This window comes from Apteryx mantelli, chromosome 18 (assembly GCF_036417845.1).
Source record: "Apteryx mantelli isolate bAptMan1 chromosome 18, bAptMan1.hap1, whole genome shotgun sequence".
NCBI classification, from domain to species: domain Eukaryota; kingdom Metazoa; phylum Chordata; class Aves; order Apterygiformes; family Apterygidae; genus Apteryx; species Apteryx mantelli.
In genome coordinates, this window is record NC_089995.1 from 15598391 (window position 1) to 15621301 (window position 22911).

Here is a 22911-nt window from a genome sequence, read left to right on the forward strand (position 1 = left end):
TTTTAATTTAATTCACATAAGTCCATGACAGTAAGTTAATGAATGTCATGGATTAATTCTCTTGCATTAATATGAAACAGAAATGTCCAGCTTACAAGCTTTAAAGGAAAATTTAAGCATATACTTTAATTCAGAAGTAGCAAAGTTTCAATCTGATTATCTTACATTTCATAATCTCTCCTCTCCATTAAAAAAAAAAAAAAAAAGCCTGTTTTGAGTCTAAATTTGCTCAGATACTGTTTCTTACCACTTTCAATGAACTTTTCTTACCAGCAGGTTCTGTACCAATTCTTTCACGTTAGCCGCAGTTTCTGAGGACTGTTTTCCAGATGATGCCAGTTTTATTAATGTAGACAGAAAGTTTTTGCATTTCTTCACATTTTCCATAGTTTCCTGTTGGGGAGTGGGGAGAGGGAAAACGGTCAGAGAAAGGAAGAAAACTGCTTTCTAATACATGATCTGATCATAAGCTCTGAGAAGTAAAGTTCTTCTCCAGTTCACCACTGCAGAATATTACCTATAGATTCAGGTCCCTCACAGCTTACTCAGAGACATAATCAGACCAAAATTATTATTTTGCTTCATATGTACACGTGTATTTTACATTTTTGTTATCAAAATATAATACATTATGACTCCTAATGAAGTTAGGGAACACAAAATATTTCAGGAATGGCATATTAAATATAAGAAATATGCATTATAACAGGACAGCAAATAACAAAGCTGCTCCTTCCCAGTGCACAGCATAGTGCACTCTGATTCTCTTTGGTGCAGTCTTAGAAACACGCATCTTGAGCAAGTCAGTGCCAATTTCTAATCCCATTTAATACTGATTCTATTTTGCTGCACTGACCAATTCACTTTTCTACAAAGATATACCTAATATGTTAAAAGAAAAAAACCTGCCATACAAACTGTTACACAAACCGAAATGATTATTTCTGCAGCTGTCAAAATTCAAATGATGCATTTACAGGCTGTGTAAATGATATGGTTCCTGCTGAAAGTTCACTTTTTTCAAAACCAATAGTACACAGAACTCCTGCATCTTTACTCCTCCCCATTCTGATCTGTATGAGTGCAGGTGGACGTACCAAAACACATCCTAAATGCACCCAATATCTTAAGCTGTAGCTATTATCTTACTGTGGCAGCAGTGGAGGTTGCCGTTGTTCCTTGCACGGTTCTCTGCGGAGTTCCAGTTTGTACAGCCGTTGCTGTCCCCAACGCAGTCGTCTGTGCAGTACCACCCAGAACAATCTGAGGCTGCAGAAAATGCACACGTGAGATTACTGTACTTGGAACGCACCAAAACCTGCTTTCCTGAACCATCAAACAGAAACCAAACCACAGGACAGTAGAACATCTTTCACAGCTGTTATAAAAAGTTGCTAAACTATCAGCTGTCTGTTGCAGTGGAAAGAAAGAGCCACCAGATGGCACAAAACACTACACAGTCAAAACTGAAATCCTGAAAGTTGATTAAGAACCGCATGATTTTTGGTTACTGAATAAAACTGTAAAATACAAGCACAAACATTCCCTCACACACTGTGGTTTCAAAACACTTAAAACAAGTACTACATTTCTATCAGTGCAATTTTCTTTTTACCTGTTCTCTTAAATGCCATTTTCAAAAGGGAGGAGTTTTTTAAAAGGCACAACTAACACAAAAGCCCAGGTCTTATCTTGGTCTATTTGATGAATAACTGGAGAGAACGCTTTTCTACTTTAACAGACAAGCTGGGAGTCCAAAGCAGAAATACCACCTTTAAAGAATCAACACTGTAAACAAGAACTTTTGATGTACACAGTTCATTCACTGACTTCCAACACACTGTAATTACTAATGACAATCCAATCAGAGAGACAGTAATTGCTATCACACTAAAATTAGCTCTCGGAGTTTTAACAGATCATTTGTAAACTTGCTCTTTATCCAAAGAACCACAAGAAAGAAGGCTCAGTGTTGTCAAAGCTGACTTTCATTGGTATTTCGGGAGACAGAAAAGGAGATAAGGATTTAATTTGCTTTGGTTTTTGAAAGCAGGATAAATGAAGACCATGGCACATTCATTGCAGAAAAAATATGCAGATGGAATGACTTTTTTCACTCAGTATAACAGCAGTGTAAATGAGGGAGACTCAGTTAGGTAAATTAACTCTTAGATCTGGAAAGATCATGGCATAAGCAAAGGCTCTCTGAGGGGGAAAAAGGTTAAATGAATGCATAACAAAACCTGCATGTTTTAAATGAGAACGCTCTAATCCTGTCTACTTGAAGGATGAAGAAAGCATAATGAAACAGATTAGGTGACAGCAATCATACTGTGTCAGTGTTACCTTGAAGTCAAGTTGAGAATTTTATACTTTCGTGATGATTTTAAACTCAAAAAAAAAAAAAAAATATATATATATATATATATATATATATCTCCTTGTGGATATATATCCACCCACAAGGAAGCCTATCATTAATACAGACCAGGATATTAGAAGAGACTCCTCTGTCCTAAGACAATGATTTATCCTTGGGGCATCAGAACCCCTGTAAGCGTATAAACCAAAGCAGAGACTTCCAAGAGGGAGAAATTTTGTAGCGGAGAAGTCTATCAGCACCGCCTTTTTGTAACTGTAAATTTTGCTGCAGATAACAGAGGGCTATAGACCCATCACAGAACTAACATCACAGCTCTAAATCCAAAGGGAAGTGGTGTCACTTTCTTGAGGGAAAAAGCATAAAGCTATTTTATTTAAGCTAGTTCTGTGATTATACAAACTAAAAATCTAAACTAGATTAAGATCTGCACATGTTTTAGGAAGGATAATTCGGAAGGTATTTCTTTCATGCACTGAATTGGAGGTATTTCCTGTAGTTCTGACAGTTTCGAGCACGGCTTTCAGCTCATCTTAACAATTGATATAATTTGGATGTATACTACATTTCTAAAACTCACTTGCACAACAGGAGGACGCTGTAGCGTTGTGGTGGGTTGCACTGTCGTTTGAGCCTGAGACACTTGCTTGATAATAGTAGTTGGTGTCACCTGTCGCGCAATAATAGGCGTTCCTGGAGCCTTAGGAAAACAAAAACAATGTTAGCTCCTATATTTAATTTGCCTTCCCTAGTATTTTGTCTCTGGATAGTGACTGTTCTTGCAGATACAAGAGAACTAACTTGGACCATTATAAAACAACTTGAGAGGAGAATTTTTTGTCTTAACTGTGATGGTCTCAGTATACCCATAGATGCATTCTTTATTTTAGTCTTACAAAGAAAAATGACACTTTGGAGAAAATAGTCCTATATGTTAACCATATAGAGTCTCAAATGGTTGCCTTTAAATCAAGCAGTTCTAAACTCAAAGCCATTCAAGTAGGTAGAAACAACATCATTTTTGATGAAGAACAGCTAAATTCTAACAGATTAGGAACAAAATGCAATGCCTATGCCATATGGAAAAGCCTGTGCAGCACCAGTTTAATCAACCACTTCTTCAAATTACTAATATTATACCTTACTTTCTGGAGTATTCTTCACAGCAAGAGATTTACAGATTTTTTTAATGCTACAGATTAGTGAGCTAACCTGCACTGTTGATATCTGTACTGGAGGTGCACTGGTAGGTGTAGCAGGACGAGGAGTCATAGTATTTTGAGGCTGAGACTGGGCATGTGCCTGCGCTTGCATCTGCGCCAAGGCTTGCTGAGGGATCATCAGCAACTGTCCATTCTCGCTACGCACAAGGACCATGCCTGTAAAAAATAAATAAATAAATAAAAATAAATAAATAAATAGGTCAAGAAACATATTGCCGCTTTCAAATATGAAAGGAAATATTTTTTCAGTTTCTTATCCAAGTTTGACACATATGGAATTAACGTGCTGTTGAAGCACCATGGCTAGCAGAGGTGGTTTAGAATAAAAGCAAAATACCCAGATGCATTATCAATATTTTGAGCAAAGAGCTCAAATTACAGAAATACTTCTTAGTTATTGAAATGCTCAATACGGTGTGCATAAGAACACACAATAAAATGAGTTGAAGGTATTTCCCCTCCCCGCAAAAAAAATCCCATGTGACTAGAGGCTAAAATTAGCAATCATGTAAAAATCCTATTTGTTCGTTCTAAGAAATTTGTTTTATGAAACACACAAACTAAAAGAAAGTTTTGCCATTTAGCAAGATTCCTGTTAGTTTTTCTTTAAGAAAAAATTAAACATAGGCTTCATCAGCAACAGGAACACAATTGTCTAAGTTCTAAATTAATTTCCCATAACAAATTTAGTAATGAAAGTGGTTATAAAATCATAATCTTTCTCAAGTGCATCTGCAACAGACAGCACTGTGCCATGTTACACGCCAAAAGAAAAATAAAATAGAGGGAAACAAGGCAGTCACTCCCTGCTCAGTCACTCAGATCAATACACTTAACCCCACTGGAGAGCTACAGGGAACCAGCTTTTCACAGGCAGATTTTCACATGCTAGCCTCTTTTTCCTGAAGGCGCAATCACGATCTGAACCACATGAACTGGTTTTCAAGGGCTCATTCATTCTGCACGCCTCAGTCAGCCCGTGAAAGCCTCGGGAGCTTATCAGCTCTGAAAAAGCCACCAAAGGAAACAACCTGGGCACCCCAAACTAGTTAGAGCGTCTGAGCGACAAACTGCAGGAGGAAACGTCAACACGAAAAGCAAGAGGCACTACTGAAATCAGAAAGTTTTTCTTAAGCATTGCTCAGTGAGCAAAAAGCCTACGCATGCTCACCAAAAAATTTAGGGAGCTGTTCTAAGTAATCTTAAGACTATGACTACTTTGAAACAATCACAGTCTAATTTGCTTTTCTATTTAGATGAAGTGCTGAAACGTTTACAGCTGACACCTTCCAAAACTTTCTTTGGCTGGTTTCAAAGTTAGCGTTCAACTGCACAAATTCACATATTTATAAAAATTACTTCAAATGAAAACCAATTTTACTAATCGATTTTCTCTTAATGTTTCCTTAAATCCTCTGCATTAACTCTCTTCAAATGAAGCAAATAGTCACAAAGAGACGTTAAACTAGTTTACATCAAAAAGGGGAACTTCAACTGTGATTTGTTTAGAAGTGTTAAGTCAGGACCACTGTGTGAGATGGACAAGAGTTAAATCTAGAAACAAATATTTGCAAACTGGCTTTCTGAAGGAAGGGGAGAAAAAAAGGCTATTTATCATCTTGCAAACTGTGGAACTAAATACACTTTGTTCAGCTATCAGGTCCGAGCCAACTATTTTTCAAGCTACCCCCAAAAGTAAGGTGTCTTTTCTTTCTATAACTTACATAGGGAGAAGCATTTTAATTAAAACAGTAAAACTACACACGTCACCACCACAGCTTACAAGAAATTTAAAAACCATGAAAGCAAATACAGAATTTGATCCTGTCCACTGCTCATTAGAACCACGCTACTCTCATCAGCAGCCTCATACCACTGGGAGGGAAGTTGCTGAAAACAAATATGGAGAATTTCAGTATTTTAAAGCCTGGAAAGTGGCCTGCTAGTCCAGCAAGCTCATTCCCGCACAAACAGAACTTGCCCTTCTCTTCCAGCGCGCAAACATAAAATACTGGGAAATGAACTCATGTTGCCCGTTTTTGTCATGGCTCACAATAATCAGCTCAAGAAGTTAAACACCGAACCAGTGTAAATCTTCAATGTTATTAGAACTGAAAACATCAGTACGTGCAAGCCTGATTAGAAGAGCTAGTTTTGAAGCCAAAGTCAAATTTTAAGGATTGTTGATTACTGTTTACTTTCTAGTAACTGAAAAGGCCAAACACAGTTAGATATCTGTCTGCTTACAGAAGCCCTTAAGTGCACACAAGTATACTGACATACCATAAGAAACTTATTTCTTAAAACTCACAGTTTGGGGATTCCCTGGGGCTAACGTGCCATCCTTGTCCTTTACAGAGTTATATATTTTTTTCCTTCCAGAAACATCACAAAATATACTAATTCTAGTTTGTTTTTTTTACTTCTCTCTTAGTGCAAAAGTGTCTGGAGTTATTCAGAGGAGGCAACCCCAAGCAGCTCACTTCTATATGAGAATCTCTATAGAATCAGACCCCCCCAGACAGCTTTACGCTACCTGCTCCAGTCTGCAGCTCAGTAGACACATGAGGCTCGAGAACGGTACTGCACTAGTGTCCCGTCCTGGCACAGCCTCCCCTTGCAGGCCAACACTGTCAACTCAGGGTAACTCTTTGTTTTGCTCCCCATAACATGACATGAGAAAAGATAAGGAAGAAAAAAAGAAAAAAAAAAAGAGAGAGAAAGGCAAAGAAGGAGAAAAAATCAAAGTGACGGTTGACTACCCCTGAAGAGCAAGCCCAAAGTCAGAGCAATGAAATACGCTGCCTGAGCTACCTGCCAAATTAGAACATGCCTACACATTAACACAGCACAACTGCTGGAACAGACAGTTGAAAAGCATATTAATACGAGCTTTAGAAAACATATCAAGAAAGTTCAATTTTTAGCAACACATAGACAGAACAATAACTTGCAATTCAAACCTTTCATCTGAACATGACTTTCTCCTGTTCCATCTTAGCAATGGAAGTCCAAACCTTTGCTAAGCTACTGAAGTCAGGATAAAAAGGTAAATCATGCAAAACTACATTCAAATTTGTCCCTATTTAAAAAGTCCTATTACACTGCACTTACTTGATACACGGTTATTTTAGATTTATATAGAAGGTTCCTGACATATCTCTTAGGGCCTACAACGGATAGATAAATTGTGGCGTGCGCTTACTGGGCTATACACACATAAACACAATTACAAAAATCACACTAGTTTTGCATAAACTTTAGGCATGGTGTTCACCATGGTATTATATCACAGCACATTCAGAAAAGGTTAAAAAAATTCAGATGAGGAAGGAACTTTGTTATTAAAACCTCCCTGCAGAAATTCACCACTGCGGGTGCCCAACTGATCGGCACAACTGATTTTTGACTGAACATGTCACATCTCTCCAGCCTTGCTGGGTTTTGCTAGGAGATGAAGAATTCTCTGCTCCACCAACCCCACCTAAGGGCTCTTTTCCAACCAAATTAGCTAAAAAAAAGAAAAAAATAATAAAAAAGGTAGGACTATACCTACAGTGGCATTAAGTAGATTTTCAGTGAAGTTGAGAAAGCTCATTAGGACTAACTTGATTAAAAATTAAAATGAAAAAATCTCATTTATTTCCTTACTCTAAACAAAGTCACTGTAGGACTACAACAGACCCCTCTGCCACAAACACATGCACACACACACTAACCATCTCCAAGTTGATTTAGTCATTGCAACTGAAAAAAGGAAGGGCCAACAGCCACATGTGTAGAAACAAAGGTACGTTTTTCCTTTTCTATTCCAAAACTTGCATTTTGATAGCGTTAAATACAGAGAAGTATCATGGTCTCAAACTCCAATGCATATAAGGGTACAAATGCTTAATGAAACAGGCTAGCAATGACTAGCAGCTGCTAGGAGACGGCTAGAATTGTACCGAGTTACCTCACTTTACATACGACACTAAATTTAATAGAAATCTAAGGATGAAAAAATCTTTGTTTCAAGTATACCACCCATTTTTTTGTTGCATAAGTGAATGAGTTGCTATTTGAAACCAAATGGCCAATAAAGATTGTTGTTACCTTTTTCTAATGAAACATTTACAATACAACTGATAAAAAAATTCAGCCATATTTAATATCTCTGCCTTCCTTTTCCTAGAAAGTCTGGTCACATGTACTACAAAAACACATTCACTGTATTAAACAATGCAAATATCAGAGCATTCTTTCCAAGTCCCTCATTAAAAAACTAATTAAAATTACAATTAATTAACATTTTGCTAGAAGTTAGAGGCTTAAGAGAATCCTGAAAGAGCTTCATATTTTAGTTTGAATTAAACAATTCATCACAGTTCCAAAGGAAGGATTAACAAAACTGAGTTAGATTGGTCCTTATGCAAAAAAGACTTCTGCTCCTGACTAATGCAATGGTCATCTCATGTCATCTTCTTGTGGAGACCTTACTCTCTTGAAAACAGGAGGTATCCCGTATTTGGATGAGAAAGTTCATTATGATATAATGCAGCTGCTTGATTCTAGATTGCGTTGTATTTACCTCTTGCTATTTCTATTTGCTAATGGCAATTCCATTTACAAAGTGTTTTTTTTCGTTTTTGTTTTTTTAAGTAATTTGTAAAACTCGTTAAGTCATGCACTGGAATAAAGAGTGAAGAGCTCTGCACATTCGACATGTCAGAAAAACAAACAGATTTTTTTCCCCTGCCTTCGCCTTCCTCCTTTCTTTGAAAAATGGCATAGCATAGCAAAGACTAAAGAAAAAAAAATCTGTATCAAAATAATAAAGGAAGAAGATTGAAAACTCATTTTGCAGGCTTTGCAGACTACCCTGATTATTTGCACAACTCCTGAGGCATGCAAGTTTCTTGCTAGAGAACCTGTACGCTCAAAAACGCACAAGTAGTTCTCTGGTAAGCCCTGATTACAATACTTACAGGAGCCAGAGTTCATAATGACAGAGTTAAAGCTTCCTGCAGATACAGCAGGCATCTTCAGGTTACTAATCTGAGGAAACAGTCCAGCAAGTGTGGCAAATTATCATCTCTGACAACCGTATCCAGCAGGTGGCCACTCAAACAGCAGTATATCTAGAAGTCATCCTGTCTCAGCGTAAGTGGTCCATTTCTCAGGGACTTGACTCAGAGTAGATGACATATGGAAAGTCTTCACCAACTACAATTCGCAGGCACACCTAACACGCAGCCCATGGAAAGGTATGCCCATGCTGGTCACTAGGGATACCAGCATGCATGAAATTCTCCCACATCTGTGAAATATAAATCCTAGGAAGTATCCTATCAGAGCAGACGTGACAGCACTGCTCCGAGGCAGACACTGAACAGAAGTTAAGAACAGATAGGTTCAAACTTCCAGATTTTGCTTACTACCCACAGAATAGCTTACGGACTAATCCAGATTGATTCAGAACGATTACTAAGGAACCTAGACTTTTAATAAGGATTTTTTTCTGCTACCTGACAGAAGAGTTAATGGCTGGTCTGGACACTGCATGGAGAATACTCTTTTCCAGGCTTCTGAGGAAATTCACTTGTCAAAACAAAAAAGTAACTGAACTTTATTTCCAGAAAAAAACCACAGTTGGGGCCACATAGAACTGTCAGGCAGCAAAGAATCACCTTCAAACCACATGCTGATGTTCAGAAAGAATGTCCAGGCCTGAAAGAATAACTAGAGGATTGACGCTTTCAGTGTAAGAGATCAAAGTTCTTTCAAACATCTCTAGAAAAGAGGGTTATTGATCATAAAGTCCACCAATATCTGACAAATCTTCAATCCTATCTAGATTTGCCAGGAAAGTTCACCTGAGAGGTTATCTGAACATCAGTGCAGTTTGTACCTCAAGCCTATTCATTTGTGATAAGATGTTACAAGCATTTGACCTGGGGAAGAAAAAAAAAATCTGACAGTAATCATAAGCAGGCTGTGCCATATTAATAGAAGAAAGCTTTTCAGTAATATCCTTTCAGCATTGTTGGATGAGATTCTGTTGCAACAAAAAGGAGAGCAGTGTCTAAGGCTATGCAAGTTAGTATCATGCACACCGCAAAACCCATGTAAAAGCAAAGGGGATGAGTCAATGCTCTTTACATGATTGGATCAAGGTACATGGAGACCCTTGAATGACAAAACCGTTATAAAAGGACAACATTTCTGAAGATTTCGCCAATACAAAAAGACTAGAAGAACACTGGACAGATAGCTGGAGCAAAGAATAGCTGCCTATACAAGCTAGAGAAGAACATTCAGTAGAAGAGATGCATTTGCTAGTATTTTTTCTTGCAGAAAAGGAAATAAGCTGGCACTGACATCAACGCTGTCCAACAGTCCACCATTCCTCGTCTTACTGACCAGCCTGTAACAGTTACCATTCCACAGGAATGAAAAGCACAGGAAAAGGGGGAGGAGCCTATCAAAGTCTGCTAGTTCACTGCAGCTCCGTAAGAATTTAGGTAATTAAAGGAATATTCCCCAAACCCAGGACAAGTTTTAGCAGACCTAGAACTACTTATGTACGCCAAAAAAGAGCTTCTGTAATATATAAGCAGAGGTGTAGCAGGTCATGAAGGGCACAAGCTATGCACCAACTCATGACGTAATAAAAATACTGAAATACTGATTACAAATCAAGATGAATAGCATAGCACTTTAAATGGCAAAACAATACGGGATTAGATGCTGCTGAAGATGCATTATTTTGTACCTGTTGAGAGATATGCACCAACACATTAGACATACTGCCAGTTTTGGCAGCCTTCAGGGGTTGGTGATGGGACCTGTAACACTGTTCAAGATCTCCATCAGTGACTTGGATGGTGGGACGGAACAGTCCTCTAGTTTGCAGATGACAACAAATGAGAGGAGCTCTTGATACACTGGAAGGGAGTACTGTTATTGAGAGAGGCTTTAAAAAGCTGAAAGAATGAGCCAATGGGAATTTCATTAAGTTCAAAAAAGACAAATGGAAAGTCCTGAAGCTGGGACGAAATAACCCCCTGCAATACCACAGGCTGAGGACTGAAGTAGCAGCTCTGCAGAAGAGAGCATAGGTGGCCTGGTGGACACAAGCTGAACATGAGTCAGCATCACGTCCCTGCAGCAATGAAGATTAACCACATAGTGGACTGCATTAGCATAAGTGTAGCCAGCTTGTTCAGGGAAGCAATCACATCCCACCACTTGAGGCTGCATCTGGAATACCATGTCTAGTTTTGGGCTCTCCAATACAAGAGAAATGCTGACACACTGGAGTGAGCGCAGCACAGGGCCACTAAAATGGTTAAGATGCTCGAATGGGCCCAAGCAACCTGACTTAACTTTATACTTCACCCTGCTTTGAGCAGAGTTGGACAAAGTGACCTTCAAAGATCCCTTCCAACCTGAATTATTCTACAGTTCCGAAAAAGAGTGCCAATTACTAGCCACACATTCAAGGGGAAACAGAAAATCACCTGGATTTAACATGACACATAGCTGGGTGTGTAAAATTGGGTCAGGACTTCAACTGAGCTTCCATTAATCTCATTAATAAATTTACATCAGTTCTGTCAAATATGGTCTTAGTAGTGAATCAAAATGTGACCATGCTAGGAATAAGGGGGAAAGTCCAGACATAATAGTTAAGTAATTTCTCAGCCATGGCCAGGGACATTCCTGCTAAGACCTTTCCTCCTCTGGTGAATTTCCTTGCACATTGTAGATAAGGGGAAAAATAATAATAGTTAAAAAACAAACAAACAAATGAAAACCTTAGTCTAGGTTCTTAGAACCTCAGGTGACCTGTGCTGCAGAATGAATCCAGAAAAAACTATATTTGACCTTCTTTGCCATCAACAAAGTCTTTGACACGGTCAGTGATTCAGGCTCTAAAGTTTCATGAACAAACTTGGTTGGTTTTTTTGACTTCTACAAAGGTGTCTTAGCTCCAAAAGGGTAACCATAACACTTAGAAAAAAGACTACTTGGTGCAGGTACCTGCTCCAGCAAAACAGCTAGCTGAAAACGAACCCACCACTATTTGTGAATTCACCTGTTCCAGAAGTGCTCACACTGCACTTGCATGGATGAGGTCAACATGTACGAACATGCATTAGCAGTAGATTTGTTCCCCGGTAAGCTAGAGATCTACAGACCATAAAACTTCCAGGGGGTGCTAGGGCTGTCCAGCACACTGAAGCAACCTGAGATACCATACCAGATTCCCCCATATCTTGGTTCAGAGTAATGGGCATCCTAAAGCAATGAATGCTGAGGTTTTGCACTAAACCGTACTGAGTGCTCAGCTACACTGTGCTGCACATGTCTTCGAGGTGTCTGCTAAATGTTCAGCACCTGCTGTGCGCATGGTGAGCTAGAACTTGTCACAAAAAACACACAAAACAACTCCGAGTTTCTCCTGACAAGCACTATACATTACACCACAGTGAAGACCAGCACAGCACCGAATTTTGAACAAGAACTGGCCACAGAGCTACAAAAGCACACCACTCCTTTAGCTTGCAATAGCAGCAGACTACATTACACCGGAGATGGCCTGCGGAAGAGGAGTCTTGTCGCACACAAGCCTTCTCGGACACATACACACCCATGACAGAGCTGTACTCCTGCTACTGTGCACAACTGTTCTTGCATATGAGCAATGCACCACAAGGACGATGGGTGGGTAAGTCATGAAGCATTACAAAGACTGCGAACATACCGTTGTCAGACTCCTCGTGTCACCCCAGAACAGCAAAGCCAAATTTTACCTAGATACAACGCGCTACATTTTGATACAACATTAGTTTACCAAGGCACCTCCGTTCCACTTGCATATCATCGCTTTCCCCTCACGCCCAATCCACACACACACAGTGCAGACCTTAGCTGAAATGCTAATTTTGGAAGAGCTGACTTAGGATTCTTGCCAACATAGATGAAAGATGCATCCTCAAAAATAATCACTGAAGCCTGACTACAGTACACAGAAAATGCATTTTGTACAGACCAAGTACACCCAAGTTCACACTACGAAAAACTGATTTTGTTTTTTCTTACTAAGGAGTCAGAAGACAAAAAGATTCAATTTTGTAATAAAAGCTTTTTTTTTTCTTTTAGACTAGTGTTATGCAAGAATTCAGTTTCACACCATAGAACTTCACTATATTGTTTAAAAAGTGAAAAAGTGAATTTTTAAAGTACAGATTTCAAAGCATTTTAAGACTATAGCTGAAGAAATAATATCATACTAGAGTGCCAAAAAAGCAACCACACTTAGCAGTGGTTCCACATGGAAAAAAAAATCCTGCCTTCTCAGTTGAAAAGGTGCATAAGAAGTGTTCTGGTAAACTCATCCATTTATATGCCAACATTTAACAAAAGTTTTAATGACAATGTGATTTTAAACTATTTTGACTTTTTTTAGAAAGCTATATTCCATGAAAGAGCGTTAACATGCCTTTCTAGTCAAGCATATAAAGCCAAAACACCAGAGAGCTCTATCAAACTGCAACCCAATCAACCTACAAATTTCGTTTTAGTCTGATGCAGAAAGAACTAAGAAAGAAAAACACTATCAAGAGTAAACCAGTTACTTTAATTATTGATCTCAAAGTGATTCAGATTTAGCTCTGCCATTAATTTCAATATACTTACATCAAACATCAATGCAGTTATACCAAAGTCTGATTTGTCTTTGAGAGAGGAAGACATAAAATAAGGGGTCACCAATTTTTTTGATATGTTCTTCTAAACGGGAAATTTTAAAACTCAGATGCTTGAACTGCTCTAATGTTGGTATGCCTTGATATAGACAAACTGTTTGCTGGAAATGAAGAGTATCTGCTGAAATGGAAATGGGCAAACTACTTTACATTTACCACAGTTTGCACACAAATACTTTTTGAGGAATAACACAGCAAATCCATATTATTTTACTTCAAAAACCAATACCCTAAAGCTACCAAGTACATGAAAAGCCATTAAAAAAAAAAAAAAAAAAAAGCATTTCGTTAATTAGTCTCCATTGTGAATACTATAGGTATCCCCGTTGCCATTCTTGCAGGGAAAAATCCTCTGCTGATGCTACCTTTTCACCTGTAGCTGTGGAGAGCCTAACTTAGACAAAACTCGAGACTCTGACAAATAACCAGGGCAGCATTGGTGCAAACGCTCCCTTTAGTTCTCTGCAGAAGCAAACTGCAATTTTATGGCACTTAGTGTAGATACAGAAGTTGTTCTACTTTGAGAACATGCCAAATACTATGCCTGTGAGTTCAAATACAAACTATCAACATGGACATGACATGACATGTCATTTGGCTGATAGCAACATTTATTAAATAGTACTGCTTTTTCATTTAGAGTCTGAACACAGAAATAAAAGTATTTTCACACCTGTAAGCTTGAACTAAGAAAGCTCTTAAACAAAATGAAGTCTAATTTTGATTTTTACTAACCATCAAATGCACAGTCCTGAGTAATGACTAAGCTTAATGACTGGGTATGACTAACACTTACAAATAATTAGTGCCTTCTCTCCCCCTCCAGAGGAGAGAGAAAAGGAAAGAAAACCAAATGATACACTGTAAAAAAGAAGAATGAAATGAAATAAGAGCCTGAAGTTCATGGCATGAACACTTGCTTCTTTTTCCAATCCACCCTTAATACTACTGCAAACATGGACACGTATCTTTATTAAAAAGTAACGGCTCACTCCTCATCCTTTTCTACTAACTTCTGCACAGTTTAGCCACCTTCCTGCTCCTGATCTCTTCTTCCTACTTCCTCAACTGATTCTTAAAAACACCACCGCACTCGGTCTCTTCCTCTGGCTCTCCTGCCACATGTGCTGCAATTCCTCAGCGCTGCTCTTTGGCCTTGGTACCTCTGACTCATGTGAGCAGGACTGCTCCCGCTGGCCCCACCGTCACTTATGTTACATACACCTGATGCTATAACTTGAGATGCACTAAATTTAATCCTCCCTTACAGAAATATACATTTGATTAATAAATTGAAGGAAGGTGTGAAGACAGCTTACTATAGCCTTGCTGCCCCTCAAACCACTGAAGACATACTAGAATGTAGCACTGCATCTCATTGCTTAGTTTTTGTTTATACTGATATCTAAAATGAACATGTTTTGCAACTGAATCTATATATTACTTGTCTGCACTGCATCTACCATATGCTTTATTCTGCGTAAAAGTATTCTGATGGCCTTTAACGTTTGACTACTCTCAGAAGCATACATTAATTGACTTATAAGTTAGACTTTACTTGAGGGTCTTATTTGATTCAATACACTATCTTAAAACAGTCATGCTTGCTATTTAAAATAATATTACATACTGATGTAAAGAACTTTTACATTATCAGTTGTCTAGGTATTGGTTACAATGCATTACCGAAAAAATATTTTAGTAATGCATTCTAAGGGAAAAAGGAAAGTTAGAGACATGTGATGTTCATAATTTACATTTCTAATTTACAAGTAGAGAGCTCTAAAGAGACAAGAAGTTATCCAGTTTTTATCAATATACTTTTCCCAATACCACAAAAGGAGCTTGGCATCTGAGTCAAACCTTGCACTAAATCCTGTACAAATATGGAGTAAAAAGGTCTGTCCCTGGGTAAAAGGATTTATATCCTATTTATCCACTTTGCTGAAAGTCAGCCTTTTATATTTAAAGTCTCAGTAATTTCCTCATCATTGGTAATATGAGTACAGAAATTCATCTTTTAAAAATATTATTTCTAATCTGAAAACATTATACAGTCAAAAACTGTTTATATTTGCACAGTGCCTTAAAATCAGCTCTGCACAGATCTCAGGGCAGAAACCATACTCAGCTGTATCAATTCCTTATAATTATCACTTCTTTCTTGAATACATATTGATACACCTATACCATCACATAATGATGATAATCAAGGATTTGTTCTCACTGAAAAAATTCTATTACTAAAAAACAAACAAAAACTTATTTAAAGACCTAAATAAGGACTTGGGGACTGTCAGTTTACCTTAAATATTAGGCTAAAGATGCATGAAGTCAATTACTCCAAGACAGAAGGCTTTGCAGTAAGAACTTGGCACTCTGTTCCTTAAGACCCCTGTACTTCCAAAAAAGACCAGCATTACCAGAAAGAAATTACCACGAAACAGAGCTGGGATAAAAATTTCTAGATTAAACTGAGGTAAAACTGTCCTAAAAGAAAGAAAAAAAAAAAAAAAGCTCCTGAGCTAGCAGGGTTTTTCTAGGATAACCTACTCATGTGTCTGGGGCCTCAGTAAAAACAAACCTCATCTAATTTGAAATATGAATGTTCACATTAAAATAAATAAATATATAAAATAATATATATATATTATTTATTTATTTTTACACCTGCTAAATTACTGCCTGGTTTGCTTACAGTTTTTGTCCTTCACTCAGCATTTCAGTTAGAGATGAGATCTTTTTGCTGTAATAATTTAGCAGTACAATCTCCAGTGTGGACACAACTTATCAGTATAAAAGATGCCTACCGTATAAACGATTTTCTTTCCCTTGTGGGGTAGAAGCAAAAGATGGTTGATAGAGCAAACCTGTATCCAGACAGGAAAGGTCATACAACTTTAAAGAAACTTCTATCAGTATAAATAAACCAATAAACTACAGCTTCTTGCATTTAGGCAAGACCTTCACTAGTTTAAAGGCAAACTCAAAGCATAACAACTTTTTTCAGAGATAAAGCCTGAAAAGCCCTACAGTCACATTCTCCGTAAAAAAATTCTCTGGAACGTGTCAGAAGGAAAGCCACATACTTAGGTTTCAGTAGCCGAAGCACACCAGGAAAGCTTCACCGATGCTCACAGATCCCACAACTGTTTGCACACAAGAACATCCCTGTGGCCATGGACAGGGCCCTTTGCAACCAGTGAGCTCCACGTAATCTCTTGTCTGTGTCTTCCTTCACACACAGCTGATCATACGGCTAAAATAGCTGCCTACTAAGTACCTTTAAAAATTGCTTTCTGTCATCATCTTCAGTTGTGGGAAATACAATTTTCAAAATGATTTTTTTCAAGCAGCTATTTCACCGAGTCTTTTCTCACAAGGGATAACATACCTAACATACAAATTTTTTGACTTGATAACACTACTCTCTTCCAACTGGCAAAAACATTCTCTTGAACATTAAGCAATGACATCAAACACAAGGAGCAGATTCAGACAGATAAATGGAGTTACAAACAAAGTTTCAACACACAAAACAATCCTCACAACAGTAGTTATTTTCAAATAAAAATGATTATTTCAAATATTTCCAATAAAAATGCATATAGTAACACAAACAAACAGAACATGTTGAATGTTTTAAAGTGATTTCTATACCTACTTCATACCAAGATTCTTAGTATTTGATCACAGTTTTTTTGCGAGAACGGATTGCAGGCTTTCTACAAGCCAAATTTACCTGTTTGTTAAAAACCCACTTAGGGTAATATCAGTATTTTCAATTGCTTTCCTGAACTACTTAATACATTTTTTAGGATTCTATTTACATATCATTTCCCAAAACAGAGAAGACAAACAATAGTAGGAATTTTCACACACCAAAATCTTTCGTCTGAAGAACAGTCTGTGACACCTACTAATTTGTCTTATCACGTCAGTGCCCAAAGCCGTTGCATTTGCATCTTCCACTTCTAACTTCACTGCAGTATCCTGTGTTAGCAAATGATTCAAGTCCTGGGCAGCATCCAAATTTGTGGTCCTCAAACCAAGATGCTGCACTTTAGAAGTAACCCACATCGATTGCCAGAGATGGAAAACCCATTTAGCTCACTGAACACACAAACAACATGTAAGTCGTTTCCTAGAGCAGCAGTGGACAAAAATCTCTCAAAAGAAGCGATTCACTCATTTTTGGTCATTGACCAACATCCTTGATCATAAACCTAGTGACACCCAGAAAGACCACAGTTCGAAGCGTACGTAGGCATATAACACAAATCCATACCTACTCTTCTGATGCAATAGTATTTTCCATAACAGAACCGAACAATAAGTAGTCAAAGATAATGGAATGCTTTCATAGCTTAGCTTAATGGAATCACAATTGCATTCCATATTAACGCTTGTCACTTAGAGACACCTTTATCAGCTGTGTAAAACAAGGCATCGGTTTGCCTCATGACAGTCATTTTAACAAAAACCAGAAAACCCTACCATGCAACTCTTTCAGTCCTAAGTTCCTCAGGGTACAAAGCTAAGCATGTAGGATCCTTCAATTATAAAAGGTGCAATAAGAAAGAACAAACACAACTTTCAGTCTAGCAACATATGGCAGATCTGATGTAACAGATTTCAAACACAGTAGAATGTTCCTTTTGCTGATGCATGATTTGAACATAAAATCCACCCCTCACCCAGAAGAGTTCTGCAGAAGAGATCCACAGTTATCTCTTTGAAAGAGCGATATCCCTTCATGAGCCAAGTACAGGACTCCCAAGTTCTAATCTTGGCTCAATATCGATTCCCTCATGGCCTTGGGCAAGTCAGAACTTCTCTAACTTGCTCTTTCTCCCAGCTTTAAAGCAGAGTTCCTACTACTTTATTTACCAACCACGCAGGCATGCTGCAAGCATTAACTTTTGTAAAATGCTTTAAAAGTAAAACATACTATAAGAAGCTGCTATTATCATTACGCATTAGAGACATTATTTTTAACAAAATACAGCTATGCCAACATAGTTAATAGGTCTAGTATTTGCAGCACGTGCGTAATACAGGGAAGCTATAATCAGGATACGTTCGAACTCGCTTGCAAGTCAGTGAGAATTAGAAAGAACTACATTCCACTACTTCATATTGTTCCTTCTGTTCCTTTCCATACTTTTTACATTGGGGAAGTCTGCAGATTTCCTCAAGTATTCATATTCCTTGTTACTTTAGGCACTTCCAGGGTACATGTTTCAAGTCAAAAAAAACACAAAGAACATGACAATCAGTAAGGAAAAGTAATACAAATTGTTTTACAATGTGAAAGATCATCTTATTCTTTTTAGTCTGTCACCTTGCCTCATCTTCTATCCACTCTCTTTTGCTTGACAGCCTAGCACCCCAACTCCTTACTGAAGGAAATCAAGCTACCCATGTAAATATTTTCAGTGACTCTAGCTCCAAAAAGTATCACTGCTCAAGTCAAAAGGACCTGAACAAATGCATTAAATAAAGCATGTGCTCAGGTATTTTTCCCAACTCAAGGCCAGTATAATCAAGGTTTGAGAAGCAGGGAATAGGAAGCTAGAATCTTCCTCGGATAGTTAACACAAGCTAAAACAAACAAACAACCCCCCCACACACCCCTTTTCTACAAAAGTTAAGCTTCTATTTAAAACCCAGCCAAGTTTAAGAAAACCTTCAAGGTGTAAACTGATGTAGCCAGTCCTCCTCAGTCTGCTGATGTATAGCTCCAATGGTCCTACAGATGCCTTTTGCTCCTAGAAAGCATCACCAGTTAGTTAAAACCAACTGCATAGCTCATTTGCATCAGTACTGTTCAGAACTCTGGAACGTTCAATATTTAAAAGAGCCCCATCCGTTTCATGGTCCTGTCGGCTGGGAAACGACCCAGTCTGTAGTTATAACAGCAATGGCACAGGAGACACCCAAAAAGAGTGACAAAGAGGTCTAGTGTCATCCCCTGTTATCAGCTACTGGCAGAGGCACCTGAGGTTTGAATAATAATAAAGAAATTCTATCATCAGATACAAAACAACACAAATCTGCGATAGCAGTGCGCCATTGCAGCTGCACAACTGCATTACTGCTAATGAGGACATTGGTCACAACCTCAGAAGTCAAAAAATTAAGTAAACCATAAAAACAATATATCCTAGCCTATCTTTAAACAGGATTATGACTGTCACAAAATTTTATTTATACACAAAAGAATTTTAGTCTTTAGAAATATCAAGCTAGCGAATTCTCATAAGTACTAAAATTCACTGAAAAGGGGGGGAGGGGGGAAGAAGGGGACAGAGGGAAGCAAAGGTTTCTAGATTTCAGTTTCACCTAAGCTAGTAGAGAAAACTGTCCAGACCTACCAGCTGCATATTGTTCTTACTGTATACCCACAGCACTCTCTCCAATCCGCTCCTTTAAGAAGGTAACTTAGAGATTATAATGCGATGCCTGCACATAAAAATATAGCAGAAGCTATACTTTATATATATAAGTATACTTCTATATATATATATAAGTATACTTCTATATATATATATATAAGTATACTTCTATATATATATATAAACACACATACACATAGCAGAAATATATACATACACACAGATTATGTAATACATATATATGCTGTTGAGCAACAACATAAAATACCTGCAAGAAGAGAAACCAAATCTTTGAACTCCGCAGTTGACAACACTGCTAAAGTAAGCATAAGCTCATAGACTTTGGTTTTGAAATTGTATTACAGCACTGCAATAGAAGATAGTATTTTGAAAAAGGATTTTAAAGCATACAAGTCAGTCACTTTATAAGATGATTCTACCACGTCAGGGATGACCTCTAGACACTTTATGCCCTAAGATTAATCTCTTACAACATAAGAGTTCATAATCTCAGTTACAATTTTCCACAGACTTTTCTGAGCATCTGTAACAGCAAACACTGACTCAATGTTTTAATAAACTCACAAGTTTTTCTACCTCTTATCAGATCACTGAATGCACCATATTTCAGATTATTGCTTGAAGTACTTTGAAATAAAGAACTTGATGTATTTATTTTCAGTCACAGCTTCATAAGATGCTGCATCTATATTTAAAGTGGCACATATAAGAGATTCATACTTGCTTCCTTCCCAGGTCTTTTCTAGGAAACTATATATAAGGTCATTTTCAGACCTTCATTACCCTGATCTGTCCAAATGGACCGTGAACTTCCAAACACAGGCCCCTGAAGGAAAGACTAAGTCCTCCTCTTCAAAGATATGAATAATGGGAAACCATTATCAACGCACAGATATCCTGAATAGTCCAGTTTGTTTAAGAAAAGATATACCAGAATCCAGTAAGGTCACAAGAACCATGGCCCACTAGCTCCCTAAACATCTCTAATTTGGTCAGTCCATGTTCGATGCACAATCAGCTTGACGCAATACAAGCATTACTATAAAAGCAATATTTTAGATGAGTGTCGATCAAATTTATTTTTCATGTGCTCTTTTTAAGAGCACATTAGAAACTTTTTGTCAAGTCTTAGGTTAATAAAACTTACTGATGTTTTATAGCCTCCTTTTCATCTATGTGAAATGGTAACTGGACTTTGGAGAGCTAGAAACAGTAAGTCAGGGTTTGAAAACAACTACAATGCACATGCTGCATAATGGTCAAACCTTTCATAAGAATTTTCTAAGTTGCAAACATTTGTGTGAAAAGCAGCATGTTCAGTGTTTGATCTCAAGCTATTTCATGAACTAAATCTTAGAAACTGCTATAAACACACTGCTTTAACTTTTAAGCATGAACTTGTGCATGCAAATTTGATGCATACAGTAGGTGCGCAGTATACAAGCACTGCAGCTGCAGCTTCAAACTATCAAAATGCCTTTAAAAATTTGGTCTATCACACTGTAATTGGAAATATAATTTCAAAAGCATAATCATCTATTCTCCTTTTACTATGAATGTATATGAACTCTACTAAAGATGAAAGCAGCTGCATATGGCTAGACTTTCAAAAGTTCTTAGCCCTCACATCTGTGAGATGTTCATAAGAGCACAGCAGCCATCAGTTCTTCATGTTCTGTAAGAAATGCTTCATGCAAAACATTTTTGAAAGTTGGCTACTTTAGCAAGGTATAAAAATGTAAACAAAATAAATTAAAAAAATATGTTCCACTAAAAAAAAAATCCTTTCCAATATTAAGTCTGTCTTATCATGTAAGAACCCAATTTCCAGTTTTTATGTATGCAGTCATGTATACATGCTTATTTTAAAAGTCATGCTATTCTTTTGAACTTTTAGATTTTTTTTTAAGCGTACAACAGACAAGAAAAGTGCTTAATTAAAAAAAAAAGCAAGTGTTTAGAATCTACATAGCTTTACTTTGATCTGTCAAGACCTCCAAAGGAGCAATTTATGGGCCAATTACGCTTAAAGACTGGCAACACTGCTTGTAAGTGCACCACACTTCAGCACGTTACAGAGGTTTGGAAACATCACTTACTTGGAAAAACAGTCCAACTGGACATGACAGGAGCATTTTTGCCCTAATCAAGTTTATAATGCAGTATTAGTGAAAATGTAGGTATAGTGATATGGTAATAGACTTTGAATCTGAAAAACCTTTTGATACACTGTGGCGATAAATAAGTAAAGCTTTTTCAGTCTATCAACTTACAAGCTTCAAATTAAGCACTGAGATTTCAAGGTCTGAGTTTTACTGATTTTTTTTTTTTTTAATTAGCAACATGTCCCTTTCAAATTATTCATACAGGGAATAATTTCTATACAATAAATAAGCAGAAAAATTTATGCCAGTTAGAACTTAAGATATACAGAGCAGTTGACAGAATTCATGAAACTACACGGCATCACACAGTGCAAATAGTATATTACACAAAAAGGTAGTGTGTAGTAACGCAATATGGTTTCTGGTCTACCTTATGTGGCAAGTGCATTGCTTTAAGGTTGGTGAGGAGTATATATATATATATATTTTAGATACATATTTATATATAAATATATATATATATTTTTTTTTACTAAGACCCATTGAAATAGATGACATACACCACTGATTTCATTAGGTACTACTAGTAAAATTTAATTACTTGTTCTTTGTATACTGCACTCAAAGTAATGAATCTTAAGAACACAGCTGCTACTACATATTATGAAAAAGATAGGAAGCTATGGGTAGGTTCACACAAGTATTTGCAGTAAAAAAATAAAACTAGAAACAAGCCAGGTTCAAAGTAATAGTAAGTATATAACCCTAAGCCTCCAAATGTAGAATATTTAAGGAGGGACAGAACAGTTCTCAGAACAGAAAGGTTTCTTATCCTGCCTTTAACTCACCCGTTGAGTTCAGGACTAGACTCCTTGCCCAAAGATATTCAACACTAAGCATGATACTAGCTACTACAAAAGCTGCAACCCTAGACACATCAGGGTGAGGTAAGGACATAGGAAGACTGCCTTTGTATTGAAACTCCAATGACAAAAAAGATCATCAAAAACTTTAAATTTCTGAGTTTTTAAG

At 37.4% G+C, this 22911-nt stretch overlaps 1 protein-coding gene across 1 annotated transcript in view; it reads right to left on the bottom strand.

Annotated features, from left to right (window-relative positions):
* The window catches only part of TAF4 (TATA-box binding protein associated factor 4), a 41944-nt gene that overhangs the window by 15175 nt on the left and 3858 nt on the right, over positions 1-22911 (bottom strand). The window contains exons 3-6 of the mRNA XM_013952727.2: positions 3593-3759; positions 2961-3080; positions 1150-1269; positions 271-393 (exon numbers count right to left, since the gene is read on the bottom strand). Of these exons, the coding sequence (XP_013808181.1) occupies positions 271-393; positions 1150-1269; positions 2961-3080; positions 3593-3759 (530 nt within the window). The remainder of the gene's footprint in view (positions 1-270; positions 394-1149; positions 1270-2960; positions 3081-3592; positions 3760-22911) is intronic.